This window comes from Zootermopsis nevadensis, unplaced genomic scaffold, assembly GCF_977971745.1.
Source record: "Zootermopsis nevadensis isolate Lab colony 2312 unplaced genomic scaffold, Znev_1.0 Znev_ptg000018l, whole genome shotgun sequence".
Taxonomy (NCBI): domain Eukaryota; kingdom Metazoa; phylum Arthropoda; class Insecta; order Blattodea; family Termopsidae; genus Zootermopsis; species Zootermopsis nevadensis.
This window is the reverse complement of record NW_028259150.1, coordinates 3,791,699-3,805,158: the sequence shown is the minus strand read 5'-3', so window position 1 is coordinate 3,805,158 and position 13,460 is coordinate 3,791,699. Positions and strand designations below refer to the sequence as shown.

The window sequence follows — 13,460 nt, the reverse complement described above, 5'->3', positions numbered from 1 at the left end:
ATATGCCACATTTTCCAAGGAAATCTGGATAAATGGGGCCTGGTGAAGGCAGTGACCAATTTCACGGATCACCACGACCAAACCATCGGTTAGCGAACTGCTCATTCAGGTACACCATCAAGCGTGGACTGAAATGTGGGGTGCTCCGTCACGCCAGAAGTGCATCAGTAATCGTGTTTTGTTTCGTTTAAGACGCATGAATGACCCTGATGCACGTAAGCTTAAACTCATCCTGAATTTCAAATATCCGCAACTCCGTAGACGTTGAGAATCGAACCTGTGTTCATATCGTATTTCTGACTGGACACTGCCAGGAATATGATTCTGAAGTATTGACAAAAAAGTCAGTCGTTACGCTTCACAAACAATTACGATATTTTTTCTCACAATCTTCTGAGTAACTTCACGTACTTTCGGAGTCAGTGTCTACTAAGCGTCGATTAAAAATAGGCGGTCATCACATTGATAGGGAAAGCCATAACCGCCAACTTTTTCCATTTCCAATCTTTGGCTTTAAAGATAAAACAAACCTAACCTTGAAGATTTCCGTCTTCTGAGTTGTTGCGCTGTGTAGTCTGGTCGATGTTAACCAACGTTTCAGAGTTCATACTGCCTCCGTCATCAGGGCGATGACGGAGGCAGTGTGACCTCTGAAACGTTGGTAAACATCGACCAGACTACACAGCGCAACAACCCAGAAGACGGAAATCTTCATACTCACCGCTGTGTAAACCTCAAGTCTTACAAACCTAACCTTATAATCAAATGTAAAAGACTACACATTTAGTCACATACATAATATATTACCACAATACCCTTACACTATGTAATTTAGAGAACATTTACCTTACACGAATTGTGTAGTTGAATTTGTCTTCGGCGTCCACTGTCGACATAATGAGCAACGTCTAATTAAAACAGATGCAGCACTTTTAATAATCAACACACCGTGAATAAAATAAACCGTGCATTTACTCCAGTTTCACGTCAGAATATCATTTGCACTACTTCTATAAAATGTCCATTAGTACCAAACTGCTTTCATTGTATACGCCACCCGTGAACGATTATAAAAACTTTCAAGAATATTAAATAATAAATAACACGCGCTCACAAATCTATGTAAAGTGAAACAAATAACAACTCAATTTATTCGGAATATAACGGCTAATCCTGGAAACTTCTGCTTCGGTATATTCATTACAGCACACACTACACCACCTGTCACTACCTGCCCGTACAGTGATCAGTTACGAACTGTTGAAATATGTTCAGTCAAAAAACGTTTTAATTATTACAGATCGAAATAATTCTTCCTAGTATAATGTTGTCCAAAGAATGTGATGAGACTGCATTTTTACAAGGAAGGCAATATTACTTAAATGCTTTCTTTGTCAACTGTAAAGGAAATGTTTTGACTTACGCAGTGCAAGTGCGTTTTCTGGAAACACCCTAGATCGCCGGACCGATCAAACTGGTCATGACTGCAAAAAACAACCAACGTAAGCAGTGAGGAGAAGGGGGATACAGCGTAACGTGATGCGCACTGCAAACCTTTCCCCAGGCTTTACGTACACAACCACATTTCAGTACACCAGTTTTCCTAACATTCTAACATCTCAAGGAAAGTCAGTCCAATCTTTCATAAACCTTACTTTAAGTTACTTCATTCAACGTCGCCTTTAACTTGGGTTGTTTATGCAGCATCAATTGATGGTTATGAACGCTTTGTTAGGATATGACAGAGCGTGGTCATGGTATTTGCGCGGACAGAGTGACGGAACCACAAACGTGGAAACTTATAACATTCTTATCAAGAGACTCGAAGTTCTCAAACTAAAAGACAAAAATTACGATTCAATAAATGGTTCTGATAACTGTGATTAAGTATAACCATCCGTCTATACGTCTTCACGGCTGCAGAGCAATGTCTTCCTTCGGCCTTCTGGGATGTGCCGCGCAGAACGTTTAGAATTATTCAACGTTTCGGCAAGCATTGCAATTACCATCTTCAGGGTGAATTCACAAAGTTGGGTATTTGGATAGAGAAACCAAGAAGCTCGTATGGGGAAGAAAAGGTCTTAAATTAGGCAGGAGGGTAATATTAAGAGCTCAAGCAAATGGTTTGTGAGAACACAGGGTGAACGGAAATACTTCAGGGCAGTTTCCAATGATAGGTATCGCGGTTTCGTATCCCAGAGCAAGAGATTTATTTCATTGCATTTATTTACTTGGTATTATCATTATTCATTCTTCCATTCTTCCTTTACTCATTTGACTTTTATCCCGGTCTGCCCAGATTTGTACATTTTCTTGTTCTATCACTATTCCGCTTTCCGTCAAGTTCATACGTCAAAGTTCCTTTCGGCATTCCATGGGTGAGTACAGAAGTGCCAGCTTCCTTTCATGTCGTAGACCTCCATTTTAATAATCAAGGCTACGGGCGTGCATCAGTGTGGAAGAAGTAGAGGTACCAGAATTTAATTTCGTGCTCATTGCCCAGATTGTGGAGGCAGCAAGCACATCTGAAACGTCGATAAATGTCTCTTGGGATGTCTAGGATGATTTTCTGAGTAAGTAAGTTTACTGATAAAAAATACGTACATTGTAGGTCTAAGCTTCTACCAGACTAAACAGCGCAACAACCCAGAGGACAGCCATTTTCAAATGCAACATTAGTTATTTATTGTAACTTTAATACTCAGCATCTAGGAGGAAATTCGGTAACTGCCAAGCCATTAATCCGCATCCCCTCTTCGACATCACATGTTGTTGTGAACATAAATGTCTATGACACAAGTAATTTAGCCTCGTTATGGTGAGAATGAATACAGCTGAGGAATCAGAAAGCGTTATCCTCCGGTAGCTCAGTTGGTAGAGCGGTGGACTGTAGTAGGTTGTAATTATGAGCCATCCATAGGTCGCTGGTTCAAATCCGGCCCGGAGGAGTAATGTTTTTTTTTTTTACTTTTTTACGTAACAAAATGAAGGGTAATAATATAGTGCATATATCACAATTCTAAACGTGAAGTAAACGAATTCCTCAAGTTTCTTCACCTGTAACCCATTGTTAAAATGATGTTACATCTCTTTGCACTGAACACTACCCGTCTTTGTTAATTTTTGCAAAAACTTCGTCTTGGGCTTCTTTATTTATTTTTTGACGTAAATACGTCTAAATGGAAGGGTCATTCCGCAAAAAAGTGTAACGAAAAAGTGACAGAAAAATGTGTAAGATCCGTATCAACAATTCCACAATAATGTGTAAATATGGACCGACAACAATGGTCAGCTTGCGTGCATTGTTATGTTACCTAGGAAACGTCATCTGTTTACTCGGCATTTTTGTGTTACATTACTGCCGTCAACAATCCGCTTTCGTAACAAGATGGATGACATTGAAGATAACATTACTTTACTTTACATTACATTACATTGCATTAGAGAGACGTAAATATAATTTAAATACAGAGACGTATTTACGTCAAATTCTCCGGAACCGTGGTTCCACTGTAACTTTTTTTAAACAGCTTAAGATCTGATCGCCTATAATTGATCATCCAGAATCATTTCCGTCATAAGACTAATTTAAAAATTCAAAGGAATTTATAAAGCTACGACAAGTGTATGGTTAACATAGCAGCTGTCAGATCAACAAAATTTTTGTCTTGCTGCATACTTTACATACAGTCGGGAGAGATTTCTGAAGTCCTGGGCTCAGATCTCGGCTATGTTGTGAGGTTTTAGTGGTGTTCCCTAGTCCCTCCTAGCAAATATCGGGATATATTCTCACCAAGTCACGTATTGCAGCTGATGTGTCGATTACATAACTAGAATCTAACCTTGATGTTCTTGAATTGACATCTGATAAAGCAGTAAGAACCAACGCCCTCTGGTAGCTCAGTTGGTAGAGCGGTGGACTGTGTTGGTTTCGTCTACGTGGTAATCCATTGGTCGCTGGTTCAAATCCGGCCAAGAGGAATATATATATATTTTTTTACATTCTGAAATAACAAAACAATTTTTTAATGTATTTTGACAGGATAATTTTTTCTTTCTTGTACATACACAAACGAATATAATAATATCATTAATCAGTATGTGTGCCAGTGAGGAGGATGAGCTAGGCATGAGATAATTTGCATAATACAGATATATTTGGGACTAAGAAATTAATTATATGTACCTATTAACAAATTTAATGGGGGAATATTTTAAGAAAAGTTAAGACTATTGTTATGACAATTAAACCAGTTGTATTGGATGCAGACTATCAGGACCGCACAATAAATTGCAGGGCGGGTTTCTTTTGTACTTTAACGCCTAAATGATAAAACCCGAATGCACGTCACACGCTGCGTGCATCTGTTGACGTACTTAGCGCCAAAAGTACGAATTTGGCATTACATTTCTTTAATACGAAAGCAAGATGACGTGCCAGATGAGCTGGAGAACAATGCAATGTTATTAAATGTCTCGGTGCCGCGGAGGGTTTGGAGTTTTGAAATTCACTGTCACTGTCGGCATCTGGGGCTCCATGGGGAGGTCAGTTGTCCGTTCCTACTTATGCCGGAACGAATTCGCTGTAAACTTTGCTGGAAAGTTTCTCGTCGCGACTTGCATCCACCATAAACTAACTCGTAGATGGGAGACAGAAGTTGGTCAGACTCGCTCTGAACGTCGGTTCTAAGCAACAGAAAGATCTCTGCCCATCCCTGAGCACGTTCCTCGATCGTCCAACACGTGGACAGTGACTTTATCAAGTCAACCCAACCTACACGCAGTCTGTAGGACTCGCCAGATAAACCTCGTACTATCGCAGATCAGGATAAAAGGCAAAGGACAATAGTGTAATTTAGGAATACGTTATTTTTTGTAGGTGCCGAACAAGTTCAATTTGGAAAGTGGATCATGTCCAAGGAGAATCGTCCCGTAACTTTACAGACAAAGTGTCACAAACCTTCGAAGACACGACTGAGTCATTAGTATGGACTGGAAATATAGGCCTAGCTCGAATCGGGGAATAAAAAATGCGTGCAATATTTTTGTAGGGAAATATTTTCGGTGGGAATTTGGGAAACACAGATGGTGATGAAACGACTATAGCAAAACTGATCTTTCAAATACAAGGAGTAAACTGCAGTGAATAGGTTCTGAACAGAATAAAATAACGGTACTTAATCTGTGAAGTAAGAATGAGATGGGTGGGGCATGTAGCGCGCATGGATGGGACAAGAGGTGTGTACCGGGTATTGGTTGGGAAGCCTGAGGGGAAGAGACCGCTGGGAAGACCTAGACATAGATGGGAGGGTAATCTCAGGCGGGATCTATGGGAGATAGGAGTTGAAGGAGAATAGATTTTGTTGGCCCAGTACAGGGACCAGTGAAGGGCTTTGGTTAATCCGGTGATGAACCTTCGGGTTCGGTAAGCCATCTAGTTAGTTAGTTAGTTAGTTAATCTGTGAAGTTTTGTGAGCGTTTTCAAACTAAGAAACTACCAGAAGATTCTCGATTGTATTACATTGAATTTATCTAATTCCTCTTATAATCACTTGTATCTTATACATTTATTTAGGCGTGAAGGCCTGATTTAGGCTGCAGTATGAAATTCGTCTAGATATATCGAAGAACCATACGAAAATCCCCAAGATGTGGTTCTGAACCCAATAGGTTACGGATTAGAAATGGAATCCAATACAAAAAAGTGCTGTAACAAGGGTTCGATGGGTCGCAGGATGTCATCTATTTAACCACGCATTTCACGTGTCAGGTGTGATATATCCCCTTCATGGCTTCAGCTGTCTATGAACACGGTACCAGCTATTCAAGATGCAATGAACAATGACGATCTACTGTTGATCGCAGATACGGAAGAGACTGACAAAGTTGTACTGGTCGCGGCATAGCACCACCTGTGCGCTGCAATAAACAACCAATGGTGTGGGAAGAATTAAAGAGAAAGAGAGAAACAAGGAGAGGAGAAGGAAACAAGACAGGGAAATATAAAGAAAGGCAACATGAAGACAGGAAAAAGGTAGAAAATTTGGATGAAACAAGAAGACAAAGACAGAAAGAGAGAAACAAAGAAAAGATATAAATAAAGAAAGGTTCCATGTGATATTTAATTTTTGAGTCTATTGGTCAACGCTCCTTCGCAATAATACCGACTGGGGATGGCATTGGACATGCAAAACAAAGGATTTCTTCTCCGATGACAAGCATGTGTAAGACACACGAGAACAATAAAAAAATTACAAGAGAACGTGCTATCAAGAGTGCAGAATAGTGAAACTCATGAACTGATGACGTGACATTTTAACAATTTCTGCTACAGCGAATACAAGAGAAGTCATTCTTTCGTCATGATAATGTACGAACCACAGCGACTGTATTATAGATATTGTGCAAACGTACACTGCGATGTTTAACAGGAGAAGATGAGTGATACCAAGTAGACGCTGTTGAAAGCCAACCTTGTGCGAATTGCTGCCTGTCAGGCTTCTCAGTACCTTTCGTCTCCAGGGAAGAACCCAGAATATCCCACACCTGCATGCATTAGCATCAAATATGATACTACAGTTACGCGCGATAATTATTTTAAAACTACTTTCGCAGTGGCGCGTTCACGATTTGTGGCCATAATACAGTACAGGCATAGATTAGCACAATTACAATAACTGGAGATGGGAGAATAAAATGAAGATAGATCTTTCGTGTGGATACTGTAATGAAATTTCGGTTACCATAGAAGGCAAGAAATATCTTGACCAGCTAAGCGTGTGCTAGCTTATCGGGGAGAACTCTGGTTAATGGAGTTAGTTTAAAAATTGCGATTTTTTAAATTATGGGAAAGATTAAATACTTGTAAACGGCAGAAATAAATATAATTAACATTCATAACGAAATGTAAAAACTGACGTCATGTTCGGCCGACAGCCGTTCCATCTGTCCGTCATCACGTTTCGTCTGTGTAAGAAGTCAGCTGATTTTTGAGGTTTGACATTCGACGAATTTAATATCGGTCCATGTCGACACTACGAAACTCTGACTTTCCTTGAAGATACAATACAATGCACCAGTATTTGAACACAGCACTGACAGATGATAAAATTAGCATTTGCTTATGACTTGCAACTTTTATTTGAAACACTTTTCATCACACTTAATATTTAGCGCAATACAAAGAACAAATAAGGTACATCATAATGAAATATAATATATGCAATGTTTATCTTCTCAGAAGTAGATTTGCATCTCAATAATTGAACATCAGTTACATAAATTCACGAAGAAAAAATTTCATAAAGCATGTTTTCCAGTCTTGCCCGTCTTCAGTTTTAGCCACTTGATAACGAATATAATTTTCGATAGTGCAGGTTACGAAGTGAAGTATAATTATTATCAAAATTTAATTTAAGCTACCTTAATATTTTCATAATATTCCGAAAGAAACGGGGGTAACTTTTCTTAAAGCTCGTTCCATATATTACATGAAAATTATTTTTGTCGAATATTAATCAGAAAACCATAAAATGGAAAGATATTTTGATAGTTTCCAATTCCCAGTGCGTTAAATATAGGGGTATGGTACCCCACATATGAGAATTTAAGTGAATAAATGTAAATGACACATATATGGATGAAGCCGAAGATCCTGGGTTTAACTACCCACCCCCATCAAGTAACGAGGTTAAGATTACGTCTGCGAGGCGTGGTGTTTAGTATAGCACAAGACAACTCTACCTCTTCCTTAAACTTCATAATGCTCTTCGATGTTTGTCTTCTGGGTTTTTACGTGTATACAGACTAATGCTACTTAGTGATTCATTTGTAGTTTATGTAAGGACCTCTTAAGTAGCTGAGACTTTACAGACATCACTGAACAATGAACTGCAAAGGACGTGAAGGAACTATCCCATCATTTGCTTGGAAGGACTGAGGAAAACCATGAAAACTCAGGTTAGCCGATCTGGGGGTAGACATTTTGAAACCGGGACGTCCCAAGCAGAACTGCTAACCAGTCGACTGCGACGTTCGATGATTTATCATAAACAAACAGATGGACAGACTTCCAGAGATTGTGTTCGGGAAGGACTAGCGGGCAAAGATATGATGTGTATGCTTGTGGGACTTTATACTGCAATCTGGAGCAAAATGCCTCCCTTGCAGATGTCTTCGAACGGTAACTTGATTAGGCATGAGTTCTCGAAACAACTTGGTATCATAACACTGATGTAACTCAAGCTCCTGTAAATAAATATAGATGACTAAGAGAGAAACGTTGAAGTTGGAATGCGTTGCTTCAATAAATACACGAACGATGCAGTTTCTCAGTGGCTCCATTTATCACATGGGTTGGTCCATTGCCGCGTAACAATTTTTGAAATCGTACAGCTAGTCGCTCGCGACCTCTGCTTAGCTACAAGCTGCGGTCCCAGAGTATTTTATCACTGGCTTTGGTTCCTATCCACGCTCCTTCCAAATGCGTACCGTGGGCTTTTCCTCCGGTGTTAAGGCGGAGGAGCGTGAGGGCCTGGGTTATAGATATAGAATATGTGGCGATCATAACACAAAGAACGTACAGAGTTTCCAAAAAAATACAATGGGGCTACACTCCTTTTATAGTATGTTTATGTTGATATTTACAGGTGGGTTTGCTATGTTATGAAGGTCACCGAAACAAACTCTTATACGAAATGTGTAATTGTAAATGCGACAAGTGTTGTGTTACTTTTGGACGCACTCGTATCTTATATATCTGATTAAGATAAGTAACTTTTATTTTAAACCTTTTTCGATATGGTGAATATTTAGCCAAATAAAATTAAAAAAAATTCCTTCCCGTATGCAGTGCAACGTCCGTGGCGTGACTAGCTATAAAACAGGTTCCATGTCTACAATAACAGATTTGTAACCAAGATAAATCAACGTCAGGATCAATGATGTATGCAGAATCGAAAAGAACGCAATTTATTAGAGATTAATTTTTTAATCCTCTTATTTCCAGCTCACCCCTACTTCATACAACAAAATTCTGTAGGTTATGAGTTTCCGAACTACGCGCCCAGCTCACTGTAACAACATTTCACTTAACAGAGAACACTTTACGACAATACTAATACTAGCAAAAGAAGGGAGGCTGAAAGAAATTCTGTTTTATCCACGGAGCAACCATGCTTGAGAAGCTAATAGCCCGGAGGTTGGCATGATCTTTCCTGCTCCAAATGACTAAAGATGACGCCACTTAACTTGAAATAACACAGTAATAAAAACATGTTATTATACTGGAAACCAGTCGCCTGAGGCCGAGATTAGAGCTAACTCTCGAAGCACTCTGTATCTCAATAACACCAAAGACAATGTGCAGCGCGCCAGGATAATATTAAGTACTGCGGGTAGGTGACAGGGACTCCATAGGGGCAAAAATGACTTCCTCCCCTGCAGTTATCAGTTCAGAAAGGCCTATTTATCTCCCGCAAAATTACTTTCATTTAGCTGGTTGCAAAACATAATTCTGTAATAAGTGTCTTTCCATTGTAGGCACAATTGTGTGTTATTGCAGATTACAAAGCTGGTGTCACTGAACGCAGAATGTGTAAAGTCGCGATAGGTCAAGATTCCGGATACAAACGACGACCCAGCTACCTACATACAGAAAATACAGAAGAACAGAAGCGGCAAATGTCGCTTTGCTGGGTTCTACTAAAAATAATCAGTGGTCTTGCTTTTTCTTTCATACTTGAGATGTGTCACCAGCATATGTGGCGAAACGATGACAGTTGACGAGAGCCTTCTCGCGTCGCGATTGTCTGTCTCGAATTTTTTGCTGTTGTCGTAACACTCTGCTGGCCTTCTGTGTTACTTCTTAACCACACAACGCGTGACGGGACGAGGGAAGAACTACAGGTTCAAAGCATAAAAATATGGTTTGGCTTGGTATAATGGCTAGAACTCAGGTGGCTGGCCATATAAATGCATTAATATCTTTGAAAGTAAACATTGCCTACATATAGGCTACAAAACAAAAGAAGAATTAAAATAATTAGCCTCTTCCAGTTTTACCTTTTGCGCTCCTTTCGTGGACGGTTGAACCCAATTAGATTAACTTTAATAACAGAAAATTTTAAGAAAAAATTTCGATTTATTTAAATTTTTTATCTAACTCGAGTAATTCTAACACCACTTTGCATAAGAGCGTAACCTTATCGCATTATGTTATGAAAACAATTGCTTCAGATGTTTCAGCATAAGCTGGATATAAAGAAATATGTTAGGAAATTTACGCATAGCGCAATACGTCTGATGCATTCATTAGAATTTGGCTTTTCACCTTTGTGAATGGCCGGGTAATTCCCCGGGGTGGGGAATCCCGACAAGGACGCACGTGCGTCTTCATGCAAATGGTTCGTCATATTTGTCAGATCTTAACCATGGAAGGGGGGGCCTTCTGAGGCGTGGGCCTTCGGCCACTTGGTCGCTGGGACCGTGGGTTCGAATCCCATTCAAGCCATGAATGTTTGTCCGCGTTTTTCTGTGTTGTGCTGTCCTGTGTACAGGTAGAGGCCTTGCGACGGGCCGATCCCTCGCCCAAGGATTCCTACCGAATGTCTATAGATCAAGCCAACGAAAAAGTTGGGACTAGCAATGCTCAGGCACTTGAAGAACGGGTCGTTCCCAGTATCCCAGTATCCAGTAACCATTGAATGAGTAGACAAATTTTAGTGAAACTTCACTGTAAGAAATTTCGTGAAGATTTGTTCAAGCATTATATAGTTCTTACATGCGGACAGACGGACAGATATAGCGAACTAATAGGCGCTTCTTTGCAAACTTACAACTGCAAAAGTACGATTTCAGAATATTCTAGTGGAAGCGTACACGTAACTGGCCGGTTCGGCAGAATGATTTACAATCGCTTACATAAAGAAAACTAAACTTATGCAAGACTTACACAAGTAAGACTTGAAGTTCTCACGGCGGTGAGTACGAAGATGGCTGACGACGGAGACAACATGGACCTCTGAAACTTTGGTAAATTTCTACCAGATTACACGACGCTAAAATTTGCTCACTATGAGATGCTCCAGTATCAGATTTCATAACAGTCGTTCTATCCGGTCTCCATTTTATTCATGTAGACAGACAGACAGACGAACGGACAGAGCAATTTTAAGAGGTACCCCGCAGAGTCGAGAACTGGGAAGAAAGCTGGTTGCAAACTTAAAGCAAAGTATTCCTGGCGAGAATAAGTGGTGCTTGATGGACTTCATTTGATTTCCATTAATCTTACCTACTGACGTTTTTGCCTATCTGAAACTTACGATGGGCATTTGTACAAAGAATAAAACAAAACTATCGATTTATATAAAAACTGCTCAAACGAGGTTGACTATAGAGGCGATACTGAATAATAATTTACAAGTGCATCCATGGACTGAAACTATAGAATCTTTGAAAATAATTTTCAAACAGTGCAAAGTAAATGTTCAATACTTCTGACAGCACTTTTTTAGTATGCAATGTTTAATTATTTCCTACTATTTAAGATGAAGAAATTTTAGTTTTCGTAAACATTGAAAAATTCAGATATATCTTAATTTTTATGAGTTTAATTTAACCTTCAGAATTTTAATAACAGACTTCCCTCGAATTACAGCTAGGCACCAGCGCAGAAATTGTAGCCAGTTGTAAGTCTTATTACCTAAACATTTACGGCGAAAGTATAAATTGTCATTACCAACATGAACTAGACTATAAAAAAGTACACATATATCGCATACGCCTTTGTTATCGACTTATTACTGTACCGCTCTTCCACGCACTTCATTGACACTGACTGGCATACGTGAAGCATAATAATTTTATTCCAAAGAGTCTTTGGGCAAAGCGAAAGGAAGATGAAGAAAAGAGAAAGGACGAAGAAAAAGTAAAAATAAATTAAACCTAAAGGCGGTTCGTTCTGGTCCGTGACTGTCAACTGTCTACAGAAATCATCCATTTACCACGGAAACTGTCGTCTTTTGTCGCCTGGTGAAGTCAGGAAATAGAAGACACTTGAGTGCAAGCAACCTACTCAGACTGTCAGAAGAAACGTGAGTTTAAGAAAGAGATAGTCTTGTTCAAAGCAATGCGAAGTTCAGTACTGACATCAAAAGGGGAAATTACAAAATCAGGAACAATTACCTTTTCAATCAATGGTATGTTGTGAAGAGTTGCTTAGTGATCCATCGGAGCAATTTGTGACAAAGCCAAATTATTTGGTACTGCCTCTTCGAGGCTTAATATAAATATTTACTACTTGTGAGCATGAGAAGCAAATATTAAAGAAGGCCACGAATGCTGTTCAATCATTCGCGTAACAAATGCTTTTTGTACCAACGACTTTGAGCTACGAATCCAACCCACTTAGTTACTAAGCCGAGTTTTCTTGCAGCTAAGTTGACTCCAGGCGCACCCAGTTGCAAGTTAATTAGTTGATTATGTGATTTATATATTTTTAAAACGTATTTCCCCATCAACACAATTGAAACGCAAAATTAAATTATATTTTATCATAAAAGTAATGCTAAGATGTAAATACATTGGGTATGCATGACTAAAATGTCACAAAGGTGACTGCACATCGAGACTGGCAAACAGGTAGTTTTTATATACGCACAAGGGCCAAAGAAAATGTAATGTAAATTGATTCAAGAGACAGGAAGACCCGAGTGGCGAAATCATTGAACGCTGTGTTAATACATGAGAACACTGTCTCAAAAACAATGAACAAAATGTGCACAAGAACACTAAAACAATGCTGTAATTCTTGCCAGAAACACGTGCCAGTATAGCTAATATTAATGAAACATAGGTCTGTCTAAAATGTACTGGGGCCTTGACAAACACAGCTAGTGATGGAATCTTAACTTGATTGACAGATAAAACACATACCTCATTTATACATGTACATAAAAATTTAATTTCATACATTTTTTGATGTTGCAAATTGTAAAAAATAAAAGACAAGACCATTCGTGACTGTGTCCAATGTAAGAAGTACGTTTAATTATAACAGTGTACGTATAAATGAATTTCACGGCCAATGAGGTTATTAACATTGAAAACACATTTTGAAAACGTATGTTCACCAGTAAACAATGGAACCAACGAATCCACAGTACGTGACCTTATAAACACTTCACAGAGACCCAACATGACAAGTTAATTACCTGCTTTAATGGAGCCGGAAGTTAAGCAATAAGCTCTTGATAGCCGTATCTAGAGCCAGCTGAAAGTTCAGTGAGCAGCTTCACAATATATTTTGTAAGATGTTTTAATATTATACCCCATCTATTCCTAGGTCTTATAATGTGATTTCCAATCAAAACTCATCCTTACTAAATCATTATAATGATAGGCAATGAGCAGAAATAACGAAGTGCTTCACTCTACAATTTATTTCATTTCTAAACTGGATA

The 13,460-nt window shown here is 39.0% G+C and overlaps 1 protein-coding gene, 1 long non-coding RNA gene and 2 other non-coding genes across 9 annotated transcripts in view; 2 read left to right on the top strand and 2 right to left on the bottom strand.

The window, feature by feature from the left end:
• The window catches only part of LOC110826493 (uncharacterized), a 147,747-nt gene extending 146,330 nt beyond the window's left edge, over positions 1–1,417 (bottom strand). For 4 of the 6 annotated variants that reach the window (XR_015535746.1, XR_002542068.2, XM_087351139.1 and 1 more), the window contains exon 1: positions 847–1,417. Coding sequence is in view for 4 of the 6 variants with exons in the window: in XM_087351139.1 (XP_087207265.1) it covers positions 847–896 (50 nt within the window). In the remaining 2 variants the exon portion in view is untranslated. The remainder of the gene's footprint in view (positions 1–846) is intronic. The other 2 variants (XM_022057200.2, XM_087351140.1) reach the window with 1 other exon arrangement.
• A 1,439-nt stretch (positions 1,418–2,856) lies between these two features.
• On the top strand, positions 2,857–2,948 carry TRNAY-GUA (transfer RNA tyrosine (anticodon GUA)). Its single transcript is given in 2 exon segments — positions 2,857–2,893; positions 2,913–2,948. It is a non-coding gene; the product is annotated as a tRNA-Tyr (tRNA).
• Positions 2,949–3,887: 939 nt separating this feature from the next.
• Positions 3,888–13,460, bottom strand: part of LOC110826498 (uncharacterized) — a 424,262-nt gene continuing 414,689 nt past the window's right edge. Inside the window, exon 3 of the long non-coding RNA XR_015535744.1 lies at positions 3,888–4,004. This is a non-coding gene — a long non-coding RNA (uncharacterized LOC110826498). The remainder of the gene's footprint in view (positions 4,005–13,460) is intronic.
• Positions 3,890–3,981, top strand: TRNAH-GUG (transfer RNA histidin (anticodon GUG)). The gene is given in 2 exon segments: positions 3,890–3,926; positions 3,946–3,981. It is a non-coding gene; the product is annotated as a tRNA-His (tRNA).